This window comes from Acomys minous, assembly GCF_964271855.1.
Source record: "Acomys minous genome assembly, chromosome: 12".
Lineage (NCBI taxonomy): Eukaryota > Metazoa > Chordata > Mammalia > Rodentia > Muridae > Acomys > Acomys minous.
Genome location: NC_140493.1, coordinates 22,572,588 through 22,592,072, shown reverse-complemented (window position 1 = coordinate 22,592,072; position 19,485 = coordinate 22,572,588). Strand labels below are relative to the sequence as shown.

Genomic DNA, 19,485 nt, shown 5'->3' with positions numbered 1-19,485 from the left:
CCACCACTCCACCTTGGCTGCTGGGGAAACCAGCCTCACTTGCCAGCACCCATGTGTGGCAGATTAAGGGAAGAACAGATGCAAGGCAGGCGTTGATCAGCCGCAGCTATTCCAGGCTGGTGCCCCCTCACCGCCTCCCCACACTGCCTCCTGCACCACCCCACCTGGTCTCCCCTTTCTGTCCCAAGCACAGGGCTGCCTATCTCTCTGGCAGCAACGCCAAAAGGGCCAAGGAGCTGCCTCCCACCCAGTCCAGGAGGCGTAATTGGTATTCCTCCCATCTGCCTAGATAGCTGCGGTGCCGCTTCTCTAGACACTTACGCGTGCGCGCGCGTGCACACACACCTCCTCCCTCCCCAGGAACACTGGTCTTTTTGCATCATCCAGTAGATCTGAAGGAAATCCGCTACAACTGGATACACAGGCTGAGTAGGGCAGAACAGAGCCCTTATTCCAAGAAACTTTAATACACCAAGTTTAGTTTTTGGTCATTTTAATTGTAAAAACCAAGACGTTTATATAAATAAGACCGCTGTGTAAAATATGATTCACCCTTCTACTAAAACCCTTCTTCCCACACTCAAAAAGAATCTAGAAAAGCCAGCAAGGTAAGAAGTACAAATAGCATGCGGTCCCTGATGAAGTCCCTGGCAGGCCAGGTTTCCCTGCTAACGGGGCCCCCCGGTGAGAGCACTCCTGGCCTAGGTGTCTCACCGGAGCTCAGTGACACCTTGAGAACTCGCTCTGCACCGCAGCCCTAGCTCTCAGCCAAGCAGCTGATCTGGTGGAGGTGATGTGAAAGGTTCATGTGGCCCGGGCTGGGAGAAGGGGACAGGAAGACTGATCCTCAAGCCAAAGCCAGGAGTGGGAATTGCTGGTCCAGTAGGAGGTGGTGGTCTGTTCGTCCAGGGTCAGGCTGGGGAAGGGGAGAGGGAGCCCCCTTCCCCAATGACAAGGAGAGAAGTCCCTGGGTCTCATGAGAAGAGCCTCCTCTTAGGCTGCTTCCACAGAGCCACTGATGACAAGGGCAGTAGATACTTCCCAGCAGTCCTGGGGGCAGAGGGGTTTTGGGGCTCCTGGGATGAAAAGGTGGGACCAGTCCGTTCCAAGGAGAAAAATCCCATGGCCTCACCCCTCATGCACACAGAGATGCCTGTCCACAGCTCAGGACTCAGGGAGAAAACAGTGAGCCCGGGAGTGGAGACGTCACTAAATGCACACTCGGGCGTGGCTCAGGAAACTGGTACACAAGACAAAAGAAAAGACTGAACTCTCCTTGCAAGGGCCAGGCTCTGCCTAGGGCTGCTCCCCAGCCCAGAGGAGAGGCAGGAGAGCCGCAGTGAAGATGTCAGGAGCACTTCCACACGCACACGGCCAGGGTTCCCCCGAAGTACAGGTAGAGGAGGTTCTTCACCTCGTGGGTGATCTCAAACCCAAAGCCCTCGCCGATCACCACATGCCAGGAGGAGCCGAACTTCTTGTCCATTGTCTCTTTGATCATCTTTGCAGCACTCTGGAAGGGAGAGGGTGCCCATGAGGGACAGTGACAGGCACAGGCCAGCTCCTACACAAGGCAAGGCCGGGCACTGAAACGGGCTGCTGCCTGCGTCTGACATCAGTCTGCAAGATCGCCACCGATGTTCTTAGACAGCAGCCGCCCGAAGGGCTACGACAGGGGAACAGCGCCTGCACACCTCGTCAGTTAGGAGGGAACTAGTGAAGGCAAGGAGAGAGAGAGAGGCTTGAGGAAGCCTGGCCTCAGGGCTGGCTGTGACTCTGGGTTCCAGAGCAGCACCAACACCCTCAGTGGTGAAACAGAACAAAGGGACACAAGGCTGCTGTGGAGACCGGGTGTGGTAACAGAGTGGGGGGAGGGGGCAACACAGGCCTGCAGGACGCTGTGAGGAAAGCTTGTTCCCAGCAAGGGTGACAGGCCTCAGAAAGACCCGTCATAGCAATGGCGCTGCACTTCCCCTGCAGGCTCTTTCCAAAAGCTTCCTTCGGCATGAAGAGGCCTGTGCTCCTATCAGCTCAGTGGCTCTCCCTAGTCCACAGACTAGGACTCTGGGTTCGGAGCTGAGGATGGCACGTGGCCACGCCCCCGCCCTTTCTCACCACAGCCCTGAGTGGCACCGCAGGGCTGAAGCCTGTGGCCACAGTCCCAGGACTGAGAGCGATACCTGGTGCGGAGCTGGGACTCCACCCTTGCTGAATGGATGGATGAAGTCATGGATGAATGGCTGGCAGGCTCATGGCCGGGATGGAGCCAGGAAGATGCCCTAGCCAACAGCCCACTTGAGAAGCTGGGGGGCAGAGGCAGTATGGAGACTCTGCTGGTTTCCCTCCCTCTGGGGCTGGATATGGCCCTTGGTAACCTGGCTAGACCCGACCTTTCCTCTCACTGGCCTTCCAGAACAGTGACCACCTGCAGCCAAGGCTCTAGCAGGACTGTGGAGCAGCTATCGCACACAGGGTCAGAGGCACGAGGCCACCTGCACTGATGGCAGTACCTCATTGTTGTTGGAGAACTTCTCACAGGCTGTGACACAAAGCTCCATGGTCTCCACTCGCATCTCCTCTGGCATGTCCGAGTGCTAGAGACAGGGCAGGGTGACAAACAGAGAGAGGCTTAGCCGTGACCTGGCCTTCCTGGCCAGCCTCTCAGTCTTAAGCTTAAGGAATGGACACTAGGTGGCTTCCTTGGCCCAGCCCTGGGCAAGTGACTTATCTGGCTGGGGCAGAGTAGGTGTGATGGCATGAGCTATAGGTCCTGGGGGCCATGCCCCTCTGCAAGGGACATGTGTGGGAGGGCGCCCACCAGAGAATGCGGGCTTTTCTCCAGAGCTAGAAGGGATGGCCTGGCCAATCCTGGAGGCCCTGCTTCCTCTTGTTCCTTGGCTCCTCTTTCTCAGGCAGTTTGCCAGGTTCCTTTTCCTCCCATATGGAGGCCTGGGCCTGTCTTCATCCTTTCCCTCTTCAGCCAAGTCTTTCCACACAGCTGTGTGGGGCGGGGGCGTCCATGTCTTCACCCCCTCTGTGGGCTCTAGCCTCCCTGTCCTCTATTCAGGTGAACCTCACTCGGTTGTAACACCTGGCCTATCCTTGACTTTCTGGCCCAGGCACCCAGATCTCACCCACAGTGAGCACCAGAGCCAACCTCTCACCTCTACGCAGGGCCTGACTACTGCCTCATGGCACTGGGCAGTGGCAATCTGAGCACGCTCCTCTAAATCCACTCTCCTAAGTACTAACAACATGAGACAATGCCACCATACACATGTTGCCTCACGGCTCCTTGGACCTCAGTGTTCATATCCCTCACCACGTTCCTCGAGTGCCTGCCAGCCAGGCGAGTGCAGGCTGACCCTCCATCATGACTCTGACCCTCACACCTGCCATTCCTCAGGGGCTCAAGCCAGCCATGTTGATGATGCCAAACTCGTCCCACTCAGTCTCCTCCGCCTGCTGCTGCTTCGAGGGGCAGCCCCTTCCTCAGATCCCGGTGAGGCCTGCCACCTAACTTGCTGAGGGTCACTGATCTTCTTCCAGGTGTTGGCCCCTGGACCAGCTCAGTTTACCTTTACAGCACCAACTGCCTGCCACTGTGCCTTTCGTGCCGGCGAGCCCATCATCTGCCCTGCTGGCCACCGTCTCCACAGTGCCTCGACCACACGTGGCCTGAACTCAGCTTGGTGGATGGATGGATGGATGACAGAATGAATCACTGTGACTGTTAGGTGTTTGGAGCCAGCAGAGCCCTGTTCACCTCACTGCAAGCTCCACCCACCTGCAGGCCATGGGGCCTGGTGGCCACTTCTCTCTGCAGAGGCTTACCCTGACCAGGGGGAAGGTCTGCAGCCGCTTATAGTCAGCCTCCTCTTTCTTTCCTTCTGTCTCTCCCATGATCCTCCCAGTGCGCCCTCAGGAGGAGAGCAGGGCTTTCAGGAGGCGCTGGGCCCAGCAATCACAGCGCCTGCCCGGCTCGGGAAGCAGGCCTTGCCAACTTGGCGGGAGCAGAAAATGTCTTTCCCCAAGGGGTGCTGCAGAAAACAGGAAAAGCAGGCGGGAAGAGTTGGCTTCAGAACCACACATCACAGATTAGAAATGTCTCAGTGACAATCTGACACCTCCCATCTCTACGCCTCTGCCTCCTTTCCCAAATGGCCAGCAAGTCTGCAGACGGAGGGTGAGTCAACCCGAGATACTGCAAGAACACACTGTCATTGTCAAGACAGACTGACTGTGGGCCAGGCCAGGATGCAGCCGAGAGCTACCAATTAGCAAGGACAGCTTCTGAGTGCTGATGACAGCCTGTCTGGTGTGAAGGAAGCCAGATGCACAGGTGACCACTGACAATTTGGGTCCGTCACCAAGGGAGGGTCCCTTCTGAAGGACCCTGCTCTGCATTAATAGGCACAGTGCTGGGTGGTGGTCTTCTTGGCATATCAGGTGCCTTGATGGTCCCTGCCTACTGTCCCCAGAGCCACTAGGTCCTGTAGCTGGTCTAGGAGCTGGAAGGCCTAGTGCTGGCTCCAGTTCAATGACCAGCAGCACAGCCTGGGGCCACATCCATGGCAAGGGAGTTAATAAGACAAGGCTGGTGAAGCAGGCACCTAGGTGTCACTCAGTCTGTGGCTGGTCCCTTTCTCTGGCTCCCAGGGAACTCAATGGCAGTTCTAGACTTTTTTTTAACTCTCAAGACACAGCTTCTAGACTCTTTCTAGACACATTCCTCTCCCACCGTATCTGGGCATCTAAAGACAGGTAGGGCTTTTCGTAAACAGATGGACTGCAGCTTAAATGACCACCAGCCCTGCAGAAGCCAGATGTTTCTTCATCATCCTAGAATGAAGTCAAAGGGCTTCCTCTCTCAGAGGTGCCGACAGGCATGAATGCAAATCACCATGATGGTGAACCTTTCTTAACAATTTACAGTGGACACATGAGGCCTCACATCACAGGGTACTTCTTAAACCTGCATCTAAACTTAATTTCACTGCATGGCTACCAAATTCCAAGATGCCCAGCAAGAGGTTGTATACAGACATACATTTTGAGACCGTGGTTGTTCAGGTTAGCTTGAAACTCCTGCTTCCATCTGAAATAGCTGGGAATATAGGCACAGTCTACCAAGAGCTGGTGAGCAGGTGACATGGATTACTGTCACACACCAGTCCCTGTTCCCAGCACTCCATGATGGCCACAGAAGCTAGAGCCTGGGAACGGAGGCAGGAGAGCTGCCACCTTTGGCCCGAGGTCACGCAGCTGACTGTGGCGAGCTATGGCTACAGTGTTGCCCTGGAGCAGTACCCTCACTTCATGCACACATGGGCCCTTCTACCCATCGGACCACAAGTGCGGCTTGGATGACCTGGCAGTACTGTGAGGCTCCACCTCCCCTTCCAGTGCGTGCGGTCTTAGCTGACTGCAATCTGGCCTGGCTGAGCACTGAGGTTTCTGGGTACTCTTTCCAGGCAGCACTATGCTCTTAATTGACACCTCTCTGATGCTGCAGCTACCCTCGGTGCACCCCACTGGGGGGACACCCTCAAACAAGGCTCAAAGCTTGGCACAGACTGCACCATCCACCACACTGGAGTCTTCTCATTTCCCAGAGGACAGATGGCTCCCTTATCTTCTAACTCTGGGCGGCTGCACAACTCGGCTTTTAGCAGGGCTTGTTTGTCTCTACATAGGAGCTGGCTGGTTACCAAGCACAATCTCACTGCACTTTCTGGTCAGGTTTCTTGTTCCACAGAATCCAATGGGCCACTCACCTCTGCTCTCTAGCGTTACAGCCTGTCTCCCAACCCATGCTGAGCTCCCAGATTCAGTACCGCCACTTCACCGGCTCCTTGGCCACCTTCCTCCGGCAGCATTGGCAGGGGGTGCCAGGGCGCTCCACTTTGTTTACCTCTGTGAATCCCAAGTGGGAACGACTTACAGTGTGGAAGCAGCTGCTCCAGCATCTCCCACATAAGCGTTTCAACCCAAGCTGATTCCTCTTCAGAGCCAGAAAGGCTGCCAGGCAGGGCAGGGGTGCACACCATCCTCAAGGCCATCGTGCCTACAGCCTCACAGCCTGTGGAAGCTCACAGGACCTCAGGGCTGCTCCCAGAGTCCTCTACAGCAAAGTCCCCAGGACAGTTCTAGGGAGCAGCAGCATGGAGTGGAGGACGCCAAGTCTCAACATTAGGTCTAAGGGCTGCAGGTGTGCTAAGTGGAAAAGCACTAGCTTAGCAGGTCAAAGGCCCTGAGTTCAATCCCTAAAGCTGCAGAATAGACATGCAAGTCAGCAAACCACTGAAACATTGAGGTCTAGGTGCCAGTTCTTTAAGAGAATCGAGTTCTGCCTCCTTCCTTGGCTTTGGGGCCCTGAACAGGGGCTGTAATGAGGCCTGCGCTGCTTCTTGGAGATGGCGTTCTTTCTCACTCCTGGCAGGCTGGCACAAGCCCTGTGTGAGTACTGGGAGGCAGCCTGCTCTCTAGGACCATCACTCTCCAGCCAGGACTCAGCCAACACTATCCAACCAAATATGCTATGGCCATGACTCATGAACACCAACAGCTTTTCCTAATCACTGCATATACTCCTGGCAATCCAAAACGGGTAAGGCTTACGGAGGAAGACTCGTGTTACAGACGTGCCTCCACCCAGAAAGGGGGGAGGGATTTTTATGACCCTGTATCATTCTGGTGCCGCTCCAGGCATTTAGCCACGATTAGCACACCCTGCTGAACGGATGCTACCCAAAATAGCACAACTGAGTTGTACTAAGCTTGTCAATCTCCCATGTGAGTGAGCACATACCTGAGAGAGGCTGCATCAGGCTAGAGCACACTTTTTAATAATGTACGTGTGCCACAGCCAGGGTGCCAAAAGCTCAACTCCTCACCATCTGGCCCACGGTGGCGCCTGTTCTCCCCCAAGAAGTACACACAGGCCTGCCCATGGCCTTGTCAAAGCCAGTGTGCCTGTCTGGAAAGCCCTTGCTCTTTGTGACACTGACCTTAAGTCACCATTTGCGACTTTATTTCTGAGGTATTTGAGGAGAATTTTTAAGTAGGTAAGAGCATGTGGGAGGCTTAGGGAAAATGCACGGTCTCTGAAAAAGCCAAAAGTGTCTGTCACCCAAGTGTGTGTGCAGGCGTGTGTGTGCTCATGTGCATACATGCTGACACTTAATGCTTGGAACATTCTTGGCCCTTAGGCTTATACCCAGTACTTAACCATGAAACTACAGGACCCTTTTGGAGTGGGTCATGGTGTTTTCAAAGACTGGTGGGTCTGAATTCACATCTGCTCTGCTCCTGACAGGTACTCCTGCCCCTAAGCCTCGACTTCTCATCTAGATGTGGGGGCTGAGCAGGCTCTACCTCACAGAGGGACTAACACCTGCTGCTGGAGTGGCAGGAGGGGGCCTTTGCCATTTTTCTTCACAGGAGCCAACTGTACACCTGGCCCAGCACATTGTCACCACCCCCTATTCCCACCTGTGGGTTGGCCTCTGCTGGCACTGGTGCAAGAGGGTCCCGAGACACCAGTGAAGCCTGGGTTGGACTACATGGCTACAGCCCACCTTCACATTGTTGCTTCATTTCAACACTACAACAGCTTCCCAGTGGACTGTCTTTTAACTTTTAAGGACGGCCCTGTGGGTGGGGAGAATAAGGCACCCAGTTCTCAGGAGGTTTGGTCGCTGGCCCTGGGAGTAATAGCCAACATTTGTAGAGCCAGATCATCGTCCGGATGCAAGAAGTAACTTCAATATTGGCATCTTCCTGGTCAGCCACCTAGCTGTGTCTGCCTCCTGCCTCTACCCAAGGGAGTGTGGGGGTGGGGTAGGCGCATCCCTACAACCACCACAGCCAGGAGAGCAAGGACCTGTGGGAGGCAGGAAGGCACTTCAGCTCAATATGACTAAGTAGCTGGTGTTGGTTCAAATTTCTAAAATCTAACCTGGAGTAGTTTATTTTAGGTGTATTTAACAACAGCACAGTTTGGCGAAAAATATCCTGGTGACAACTAACTCAATCCCATGTGCACAACAAAGCTTAAGACATGACCACATCAAAACTCTTTGTAAAGTACATGTGACATCCTCCATAAAGACAGATTCTGTAGATTGGTAAGCTCGTGATAAGGATCTTGGGGAAGCCCCAGTGTGATCTCAGCCACAAGATGGGGCAAAGGTCCTCTATTACCCACACCTGCTCCCATGCCTTCTAGGCGAGATATGAGGCTGTGCATTGCTTCCTTTGAAGCAGCCTCGCGTGTTTAACAGTCTAGCTTCCCCTAGTGCTTATCTGTGAACTCACGACCTCGGTGTCTCCCATAGCTGCCCCTCTTTTCTGTTTTAAGGAGAAAATTGTGGTTGTAATAGAGGCTAAGGCTGAATGCTGTGCCTGTATGTCTAGACTATTATAGGCAAGCACAAGAGAATAATAAGAATACTACCAGAAGACCAACGAAAGACGAGAGCCATCTTAGCCATAGTGGCCATTCTAAGGGCACTTGAGAGATTCTGTTTGTATCTTTATGCAGAACATTAATTTGACCACTGATAGTATGAGGAAAACCTGGTGCACTAAAGCAACACATGCTTTAAACAAATTTTGACAACCATGGCTATACTTGAGCAACAATGATCCATAGTAGCTCTACTTTCTACAACTGCGGCTCCCCCACGCCTTGCACATACCCACACTGGGGACAAGTGTGGCTCCCCCACGCCTTGCACATACCCACACTGGGGACAACAAGTGTGGCTCCCCCACGCCTTGCACATACCCACACTGGGGACAAGTGTGGCTCCTCCACACCTTCCACATACCCACACTGGGGACAAGAGTGGCTCTCCCACGCCTTGCACATACCCACACTGGGGACAAGTGTGGCTCCCCCACGCCTTGCACATACCCACACTGGGGACAAGTGTGGCTCCTCCACGCCTTCCACATACCCACACTGGGGACAAGTGTGGCTCCCCCACGCCTTCCACATACCCACACTGGGGACAAGTGTGGCTCCCCCACGCCTTCCACATACCCACACTGGGGACAAGTGTGGCTCCTCCACGCCTTCCACATACCCACACTGGGGACAAGTGTGGCTCCTCCACGCCTTCCACATACCCACACTGGGGACAAGTGTGGCTCCTCCACGCCTTCCACATACCCACACTGGGGACAAGTGTGGCTCCTCCACGCCTTCCACATACCCACACTGGGCACATGCACTGGGTACCTTGGTCATCACATCACTGCTTTTCCTGACATGTCCACACTCCGCCTTTACAAACAAATGAGAACAAAGCTGACAGTGAGGAGAAGAAGGGTCCAGGGACACCAGCAGTGAGGTCAGGTGATAGCTGGATCCCTAGAGGCCTGGTTACCCAGGTCAGGACAGAGTAAGGCTGCCATTCTCCCACTGTACTGCAAGGGCATCCGGAACCCACCATCTAGCTGGGCGTGGGCAACGTACCTGCAATGCCAGCACGCAGAAGCCATCCTAGCCTACACAATGGTTTCAGACCAAACAAGGCAATAGCACGAAACCTTGTCCTCCCCCAACACAGTCAACCTTGGCTTTCTCTGTGTAGCCCTGACTGTTCTGGAACTCACTCTGTAGACCAGATTGGCCTCACACTCACAGAGCATCAACTGCCTCTGCCTCCTGACTGCTGGGATTAAAGGCATGTGCCACCAATACCACTACCTGGCATAAGATCCTGTCTTAAGAAATTTTTCTTTAAAAAAAAAAAAAAAAAAGGAAGGAAGAGGAGGGAGGACGGCAGGTGGCAGGTAAACAGGTAAACAAGAGACAGGATGATAGTAAGGAGGGGATAACTTTAGACCCTTTAAAAAAAAGTTGCTGGGCCAGGCATGGCAGTATACACCTTTAATCCCAGCACTTGGAAGGCAGAGGCAGTTGGATCTCCATGAGTTCGAGGCCAGCCTGGTCTACAAAGGAAGTCCAGGACACTTTGGGCTCTATTAAACAGAGAAACCCTATCTCAAAAGCAAAAAACAAAGTTACCTTTCTATGCATACAAAAGTTGTCTCCTTTGGTTTTAAAAGGCCTTTACTTTTTCTCAGTTATGCTGAGGCCCACTGAAAACTTCTTTCTGCTCTGATCATGCAGAGGGAGGAGAAAGAGAAGGAAGGAAGGAAGGGGAGGGAGAGGCGGGGCTAGAAGAGACATCTGCTGAGTTGTTTAGCCAGGCAGCTCAACATTGCCTTTGTCCAACACGGAGTGGGAAATGACAGTGACTCACACAGAACACCCCCATGGACATACCCAAATTTGGATGAGATCCCAAGCATTTCCATTAAGAGACAAGCGTAATAAAAAGTCATAACCAGAGGCAGAGAGATGGCTCAGTGGTTAAGAACACTGACTGTTCTTCCATAGGTCCTGAGTTCAATTCCTGACACCATATGGTGGCTCACAACCATCTCCAATGAGATCTGGTGCCTTCTTCTGGCATGCAGGCAAAACACTGCATAATAAATAAATAAATAATTAATTTAAAAAAAAAAGTCTTAACTATGGCAGCTACAGGCTCTGCACAAGAGCAACTGCCTACAGCATGGGTTACACAGGCTCCTGCACCATTTCTTCCACACTTAGCAGAACAGATTTGAACATAAGGAGTTAAAAGTGACATTATCACAGGACCAAATTGCATGCAGCACTGATTTATTTCCTAGGAAACCACTAGCAATTGTTAATCAGTAGTCACAGCTTACAAGTGATCACGACTTCACCATGTGTCGTGAGTCCAGACAATCTTCTGGAGCTCAGGGACTGCAGTCGCATTTACTGTCCCAGAATGAGCCATCCAGTGGCAGGCACATGGCAGAAGCCCAAAAGATACCCACACTGTAATTAAATTACATTTCAATTGCCTCCTGGGAGAGGAGAGGTCCTTACTGAACTGAAGCTGGGATGCCTCAGCTTGGCTCGCTGCTCAGCATTAGGACTTGAGTTCAGATCCCCAGCACCCACACAACAAGCTGGGTGCAGGGCTGCAGAGATGGCTCCACGGGTAAAGTATTGCTGTGTAAGCCCGAGAACCTGAGTTCAACCCCCAGAATCCATGTGGAAGGAGACAGCTGCCAAGTTGTCCTCTGATCTCCACATGCACACTGGGGATGCGAGTACATGCCCACACCCTCTCTTTCTCTCATACGTAAATGCACACACCCAGAGGTGGCTGGGTGCTATGCTATGAGCCTCCAATACTAGTGCTTGGGAGGCAGGCACAGGAGGACCCTGGGGATTGCTGATCAGTCAGTATAGCCAATAAGTGAGCTATAGGTTTTTGAAGAGAGACCCTGTATATATATGAGTGACTGAGAAAAATACTGGTCATCTGTCTCTGGCCTCTACATGCATGTACAAACACATGCACAGGCATTCCTACACACAAACATGTATGTACACACACACACACACACACACACACACACTTTCAAAACATATATATTTTCTTAATACTGATCTTCAGCCAGAGACCAGGAGAGGAATTCTACACACAGGCTCTCAAAAATCCACCTCCTCCCCCCCAAAAACCCTGTCCAACAGGCACTCTTCTCCCTGTGTTACTGATGAGCACGTGACAGAGCAAAGCTAAGTGCCTTCCCATCCGGATGAGAACTGGAGGCCCAGCCCCCACCCCAGTGCACATGCTTCTGACACTCCACTCTAACTATGGGAGAGGCAGCACTGCCACCATGGAGTTCCCAGCATATATGAAAACTGACCCAGGAGTTATGGTCCATGGCGGAAAGATATGAAAGAGAATGCAGAGAGCTGGGCGGGGCATGGGAGGACGGTGAGGGAAGCTCAGAGTCAAAGGCAGCCAAGGAGGCAGCCCTGGTGAGTGAGCACTCTGCCAAGTGGGCACGGGAGGACACTCCAGACGGGAGCAATGCCGTGGCTGCAAGAGAAGAGTTCACGCTTCCTGGGACTAGGAGATAGAAAGGGAGAGAAAAGGCTGGGGCTGGGCTGTGGAAGTGTAGAGGGGCCCTAAAATCCAGACATGAAAGTGCGGACTTAGCCAGGCGTGGTGGCGCACATCTTTAATCCCTGCACTTGGGAGGCAGAGGCAGGCGGATTGCTTTGAGTTCGAGGCCAGCCTGGTCTACAAAGAGAGTCCAGGACAGCTAAGAGTACACAGAGAAACCATGTCTCGAAAAAACAAGACAAAACAAAAAATGTGTGGATTGTTGCGTTTTGAGATAGGCTCTTATATAACAAGGAGTGGTCTTGAACTCACTGAGCAACTGAGGATGACCCTGAACTGCTGCTACTACCTCCCAAGCATTTGGGTCGCAAGCATGCACCATGGTGCCTGGCTTCTTGGAGCTTTCCTGGTGGCAGCTAGCACAGTGGTCAGTAGCTGTGTTGACAGGAAGGAGAGCAATAGACCACTTGGTGGGCATTAAAGGCCTGGACCAGAAGGGCAGCCTCAGCGATGGAAAGGATGTTGTGATATCCTCATGGAGACAGAATCGTGACTTCCGCAGTGGAATGGGCCTAGTAGAGAATGGAAGAAACCAGGCAGAACAGGTGGGCAGGTAGAGAAGCAGGCCAGCTTGATTTTGGCAGCTGGCAAAATGCAAATGGAGAGGTTTGATCACAAGTACAAGATGACAGCATCATGGATGGATGGAAAAGGGAAACTATGGATATCACACCCGCGTATCAACCTCTTCCGGTTTCCTCTCCCCACCCCCACACCAAGAATCCCTAACCGAAAGATCAAAGCCAGAGAGCAGGTCTGAGGTTCAGGGGCAGGCAGTGGACACTAAGTGGGTTCCACAGGAAATCTCTGGGTTCCTCCTAGGAGGGAAAACATGAGGTAGTAAGAGACAAAGAAAGGAAATTGGGGTGGGGGTGTGTTTATAAAGTGCTTCTATACAAGCATGGAGATCTGAGTTTTCTTCTCAGCACCCCAGTAAAAAACAAGGTGGAGGCAGCCACAGCTGTGACCCCAGCTTTGGAGAAGTAGCTGGAAGGATCCACAGAACTCACTGGCCATCTGGCCCGATGGTGAGCTCCCAGCATCAATGAGAAACCCTGTCTCAAAAAGAAAAGCGGAGAGTGTGACTAAGTAAGACACCAAATGTTGACTTCTGGTCTCCATATGAACCTGCACACACAGGAACACATATACACACGGGGGAAAAAAAGCAAGCTAGCATGTCCTGAATCTACACTGGACTTGGGCCTTTGCACTTCAATTGCCAAAGGAGAATATTGGCTTTATAGATGCACCAGCTGGTGCCCAAGGAGATCTCAGATAATTCGCCAGGATTCTTAAATTTAGATTACATAAAAGGAGGGGAAAGGAACACGTTCTCCAGGGAGCTGATAGTTGAGTCCGAAAACAACATCCTAGGACGCCAGAGTCCAAAAGGCCTTTGCGACAGTTCAATCCGATTTCGTCTTTATAGATGAGTCCTCCCCAAAAGGCAACAGCCATCCCAGAATCCCAGGACGTCGCCAAATCTCCAAACCAAGTGGTCTGGGACGAAGCGATTGACACCACCAGCCAGCAGCGAGGTGCGCGGAGACAAAGTCAGAACTGGGAGACTGCGAGAGCACTCTAAACAGGACCCAGGGTAGGTGAGGAGGAGCGGCCTGCAGAGCGGTGGTGGGGGTAGTGGGGTGCCATGTCATTGCCCAGCTCCGCGGTCCCCCCACGTTGGGGCAAGGGGAGGTCCTGGGCCGGGAACCTCGGTCGGAGGGCCAAGGCGGGGCCTCGCTCTGAGCCAGGCCTTGTCCGCCCCACGCGTCCTCCCGTCCTCCCTCCGGGCCAGCCCGCCCCACCGCGCCACCCGCCGCACTCAGCGGCCTCACCTGCTCCCGCGGGGGCCGGAGCCGAGGCCGCTGCCAGCGCACCCCCGCCAGGGTTGTCAAGGAGCGAGCAAGAGTGTCTTAGCAACCAGCACGGAAGTCCCGTCCTCTCACCGGACGTTGACAGCAATTTCACTTATTATTGGTCTAGAGAGCTGCTAATTAATTCCAAAGGGGCCTAGTAGGCCGGCGTTACGTAGGGGGCGTGGCTTAGAGACTGGGGAGGCGGAGCTTCGCTCATAGTCGTCCTAAACATGCCGGAGCAGCTTGAAGTTGTCTTTGGAGAGAAACAAACTTCGTAAAGCTGTATTGCCCTGGGAGTTTTTCTCATTGAAAATGACGAATGAAGGGTTTTTTTTTTTTGGTGTCGTGGCGCTCATCTGCTATTTTACAAGGACCTCAAGAGTCTGATAACAACCAGAATTTATGTAGTGCTTTAGTGTTTTACAACAGCATCCAGTATCTCGTATGAACCGATGTGCAGAACTTGGGAGAATCAATGAATAATTCCAAAGAAAGAACCCAAGTCTTCCTTCCCTTGCACCATCCAGAGGTGCCTTGCTCAAGGGGCTGGGAGACACCGGTGCCATCAGATGCAGCTGTCTAGAACCTGCTTCTGATTCTTCCTGGGAGGAAATGACCAAAGAGTGTTAGTGCCGCTTGGTGAGGGGAAAGTGAAGATTATGGATACCCCATAATGTAAACATTTACTCTATGCTTAACATGTATTCCCTGGTGAAACCCCCACTGGCTGATATCCTGGGCTGGTGATTCCCAGGATACAGTCTAGCAGGGAGAGAGCCACCAGAAGAAGTGGATACAGGATCATTTATTCCACTTGCTTCTACCGGCTCTTCTAAGTGTGGCACCTAAGTGAGCAGAGCTCAAGACGACCAGAAGGCTGATGAGAGTGGGACAAGACTGGAAAACAGCAGCGGCTCCAGAAGGCCTAAGTGCAGAGCCAAGTAGGGTAGGGAGGGGTGAAGACACAGAAGGAAGTAGGGTAGTAGGTGTGTGTGGGGTTATTGTTATTATTATTGTTGTTGTTTTTAAGATTTATTTATTATTTATACAGCATGTGTGCCTGTACGCCAGAAGAGGGCACCAGATCTCATTATAGATGGCTGTGAGCCACCATGTGGTTGCTGGGAATTGAACTCAGAACCTTTGGAAGAACAGACAGTGCTCTTAACCACTGAGCCATCTCTCCAGCCCCTTGTCTTGTTTTTTTGAGACAGGGTTTCAGGGTTTCTCAGTGTAGTCTTGGCTATCCTGGACTCACTTTGTAGACCAGGCTGTCCTCGAACTCACAGTGATTTGCCTGCCTCTGCCTCCCGAGTGCTGGGATTAAAGGCGTGTGCCACTACCACCCCTGGCACGTGCAGGAGTTTAAAACATAAACGGCCTCTGACATGAGGTGGGGCATAGTAGTTGCTGTAGAGCAATACTAGGGCAATAACCAGGTCTGATCTGGGACACTGGACTAACCTAAACCTGACTGTGTAGACTGAGAACACACACAACTGGTTTGGTTTGAGGCTTGGCAGCACGAACTCAGCTAAGCACGCGCCTGCTTGTCTCCCTGGAAAGTTCTGAGGGTCTGTGGAATGTGTTACTCAGCCTCCAAATTGCCTCCACCCTCTTTTCCAGCTCTCTCCAGGAGACGGAGGGCAGCCTTTGAGGGGGATGATGCTCTTGCTTCTGTCTCTCAGACAGACATCTCCCAAAAGGGGTCCGCGTCTGCCGTCTTCTCTTCCTCGCCTCCCCATCATTCTTCCTCCCACTGCAATCTGGCTTCCACTCCCACGATGCCACTGAAATTCCCTCTCTCGTGGTTACCAGTGACCTTCTGAGAAGCAGGGATCGATAGACCTTCTTCGTCTTTATTTGACAGGGACCCATCTCCCCTGCTGTCAGCGCCAACCGCAAGAATCTTTATGCAGTTCTCCATTATTGAGGCAGGTACCTACGGCCCTCTTTGCATTGCAGATTCCAGGGTCTCCTGCAATGGAATGGGGTGGGGGTGGGGGGGGAGAGGCATGTGGGCTTTTCATAGGCTGCCTTGTGCACACCGACAGTGACAGCCACTGGGTAACAGGGCACCTCACTTTCTGGTATCCCCCAGAGCTCTAATTCATTTTTTGGGGGGGGGGGGGCTCTTGCTTTGCTCCTTCACTTAAATGTGGTTTTCTGACAAAATGTTATGGTTTGGGTGTGAAATGTCACCCATGGGCTTATGCGTTCTGCACACTTGACCTCCAGCTGGTAGCATTGTTTGGGCAGGTTGTAGACTCTTGAGACCTCAGACCTTGCTGGCAGGCAGCTGTGGAGTAGGCCTTGAGGGTTTGCAGCCCTGCCCTGCCCTGCTTCTAGTTTTCCTCTCTGCTCCTCCAAAATGTAAAGGAGCCAAGTCCCGATCACCACACTTTATGTTTTCCGTCCCCATTGTATATAGTGGACTGTGCTTCTGGATTTTGAACCAGAAGAAACACTGCCTCTTTTGGGGGTTGGGGGGGGGGTTGAGGGCAGGGTTTCACTGCGTAGCCCTAGCTCCTGTACTAGAACTCACCCACTCAGTAGGCAAGGCTAGTAGTCTCAAACTCAGAGATCCAGCTTCCTCTAGCTCCCACGGGCTGGGATTAAAGGTGTGCCCCACAAAGCCCGGCTACATTTCCTTGCCTCTGCCAGGTATCTGGTGATGATGCTCTCCATTGGCTTGCTTCCCCATCGAGCAGAGTTCCAATACTTGCTGGAGTTGTAAGTGGGAGGTGTGAGCGCTGGGAGGGCCCCCCTTCTCCCAGGGAGCAGTGCTCTCGATGTGTGCCTAGCTGAGAAATGCTGTTTTAGGACGGTCCCATGGGGCTCTTACGCCCACAGGTCCCTTAATCCTTTTCCTTCTAGGCCAGTGGTTCTCAGCCTGTAGGTAGTGACCCCTTTTACAGGGATCACCTAAGTTTTGGGGTGTGGGGCTTGTGGACTGTGCCTCCAAGGGAACTGGCCCGGGACTAGTGAGATGGAAGGTGTTCAAACCCCAGGAATCTCAAACTTGAGATTTAAAAAACTCATCCTGAGAGCGTGGGACAAAGCCTCTCTTTGTGTGTGTGCCTGCCTGAGGAAGTACCTGGCACAACCCCCAGGTGGCTACAGGTGGTCAGCCACATGCTTGTTGACTTTACCTATGCAAATAGAGCATCACCAGCAGCCTAAGTCCCAGCCAATGAGACGCATTCATCCTCAAAACCCCTCCCCTCTGCCCAGGATTCATAATGTTCCTGTTTTACATGAAATTAAGCAGCGAGCACCATCCACACCATCTACTTCATTGGCTGTTTGTTCTGAGCTCTAGCACTGGGGAAAGAAAGGCAACCCCTCTCCACAAAGAATTCATCTCTAGACCCCCAGACTCTACTGCTGGCCAAGCAGTCACCTCTGAACCACCACAGTGACCTCTAGAACTCACTGGGGCTCCCTGCTGTTCTTGTCCAAGACAAGCCAGGCCCTGAGCTCCCCACTGCCACCTAGCCTGGGGCCAGTAGCTCAGGGAAAAAAGCAGTAATACTTATTGCAGAGAAACGCGTTTCCCGCACCCGTGGCTGGACTGGAGATCTGTGACACACTCATCCTTTTCTGCCTAGAGACGGATGGCGCTCGGACCTTCCAGCGGAGAAGTGTGCACTAAAAGCCCGGTGGCGTTCGGGCTTCCCGGAAGACGCAGAACCACATATCGGAAAACACATCACAATTCATAGCACTAGCAAAATTATGAGTGTAGCAACAAAAATAAGAGGCAGGAGAGAGATGGCTCAGGTTAAAGGCACTGACTGCCCCTCCAGAGGTCCTGAGTTCAATTCCCAGCAACCACATGGTGGCTCACAACCATCTATAATGTAATCTGATGCCCTCTTCTGGCCTGCAGGTGTACCTGCAGGCAGAGCACTGTATACATAATAAATACAATTTTAAAAAAGAATAAATGTATGGCTGGGGATCATTAAGCATGAGGAACTGTATTAAAGGGTCGCAACATTAGGAAGGTTGAGAAGCACTGGTCTAGATCCTGATTGCTCTTATCGGTTACTTTCCAGACTAGGCGTCCCTCGTGCACCTGGCCCAGATGTCCAGGAGAATCCTGGCTGCCTCTACCAGGATGGCCCACAAACTTTATTTTTTTTTTTTCAAGACAGGGTCTCTCTGTGTTAGCCTTGGCTGTCCTGGACTCGCTTTGTAGACCAGGCTGGCCTCAAACTCACATCAATCCACCTGCCTCTGTCTCCGAGTGCTGGGATTAAAGGCGTGGCGTGTGCCACCACACCGGGCTCCCACACACTGTCTAAAGTATCCCTCGTTGAATGGATCCTCCAGCTTGTTCTCCTCATATTCCTCATCTGGGTAAGTGGCTGCTCTCACCACTTCGTTTCCTCCATCAGACACAGGGTGTCACCTTTATACTTTCCCAACCCTAGCCTACCTCCAGCCCGTGACTGGTCTGCTAGTCTTGAGGGCTGTCTTCTTACACACAACACCAGTGTTAAAGTTATTTTTTATAAAACTGTTTCTCAGTTTCTCTCTTAATCCAGCCATCGCACCAATTGAGACTCATTTATAGCATTTTAACAAGCTTCACAGCACACTAACTGAACAGTTATTAATCTGTTCTTAACCCTCTAAGCTAATGTGGCTTCCTCCCAGTGCGTCCCAGTGATACTTGCACCTTGTCGCTTTCCTTGCTGAGCTCTCTCCTGCTCCCTCCTGGACATCTGCCAGCGGCTGAGTCCCGGACTTCCTCCTCTAACTCCTTCTTCCTTGGATGGCAGGAAGTCCAGCCCTATTCCCTCCCTTGCTCAGTGATTGGCTGTAAGCTTCTTTATTGGCATAACAGGGGCCAATTGAGGAGCAGAGTTTATACAACTTTGAGATAGGAGAGTCTCAGAACCAGGGGCGGGGGTGGGGGATGGTTATAGAACCCAGCATCTGAATCACACAATAACCTTATGCCTACACCCCCGACCCAGCACAGCAATGCAGCCGGAACCATTATTGTAGCAACTACGTTCTTCCCAGGCCGCCACCTGGAAGCCTGCTCTTCCCTAATCCCCCGTTCCAGTCAGTGTGGTCACAGCCCTGTTTACGAGCCTCTTCCTCACCACACTGCACCCCTCCCCGTGGGATCAAGTGACTGTCCCAAGTTGACAGCCAGCGCTCACCTTCTTCCTGCTCCATGCCCCTAGCTGGACGCGGCAGGGGAACCCAACCCTCCAGGCTCTCGCTCTGCTGAAGGCTGCTTCTCACCGACCTCTCTGCTCCCAGGCCCCTGTGTTCTCCAGCCCTTTAACCTCCTGCTCTGGTGACATAAGGCAGCGTGTCTCTTCTGGAATCGGGCGGCATAAACATCCTGGTGTCGTCATTTCCCAGCATCGAGATCCTGGCAAAGCCTCTTCCTGGGTCCCAGTTCGCTTGTGTTCCTTCCCTTGCTGGGCTGAATACGTTAATAGATGCCAAACGCTGGGAGCAGTGAGTGCCTGGCACACAGTAAGCACTTGGTAGATATCGGCTGCTAGGATCCAGTAAAGGCGTAGTAAGTAAGCACCTAGTCTACCCCAAGTGGGGTTGTATATATA

General features: G+C 52.6%; 1 protein-coding gene and 1 long non-coding RNA gene across 4 annotated transcripts; one reads left to right on the top strand and one right to left on the bottom strand.

Annotated features, from left to right (window-relative positions):
* Nucleotides 1–476: 476 nt before the first annotated feature.
* On the bottom strand, nt 477–14,024 carry DNAL4 (dynein axonemal light chain 4). 2 transcript variants are annotated; one of them, XM_084749505.1, is made up of 5 exons: nt 13,871–13,987; nt 5,778–5,916; nt 3,835–4,040; nt 2,511–2,594; nt 477–1,513 (listed from the first exon to the last, which is right to left on the bottom strand). In XM_084749505.1, the coding sequence occupies exons 3-5, from the start codon at nt 3,901–3,903 to the stop codon at nt 1,349–1,351; spliced, it is 318 nt and encodes a 105-aa protein (XP_084605631.1). In that variant the 5' UTR covers nt 3,904–4,040; nt 5,778–5,916; nt 13,871–13,987; the 3' UTR covers nt 477–1,348. The 2 variants fall into 2 exon arrangements, with proteins under 2 accessions (XP_084605631.1, XP_084605630.1); XM_084749504.1 differs by lacking the exon at nt 5,778–5,916 and having other exon boundaries at nt 13,871–14,024.
* LOC311579186 lies at nt 8,831–17,813 on the top strand. 2 transcript variants are annotated; one of them, XR_014773091.1, is made up of 3 exons: nt 8,831–13,632; nt 15,518–15,829; nt 17,503–17,813. It is a non-coding gene; the product is annotated as an uncharacterized lncRNA (long non-coding RNA). The 2 variants fall into 2 exon arrangements; XR_014773092.1 differs by having other exon boundaries at nt 8,841–13,632; nt 15,762–15,829.
* Nucleotides 17,814–19,485: the final 1,672 nt, after the last annotated feature.

Excerpts from the sequence above, each read along its gene's own strand:
- DNAL4 (XM_084749504.1), bottom strand. The coding sequence starts at position 3,903 with ATGGGAGAGACAGAAGGAAAGAAAGAGGAGGCTGACTATAAGCGGCTG. Across the intron at positions 2,595-3,834 it reads AGACCTTCCCCCTGGTCAGG|CACTCGGACATGCCAGAGGA; the intron begins GTAAGCCTCTGC and ends CCCTGTCTCTAG. Across the intron at positions 1,514-2,510 it reads AGTTCTCCAACAACAATGAG|AGTGCTGCAAAGATGATCAA; the intron begins GTACTGCCATCA and ends TCTCCCTTCCAG.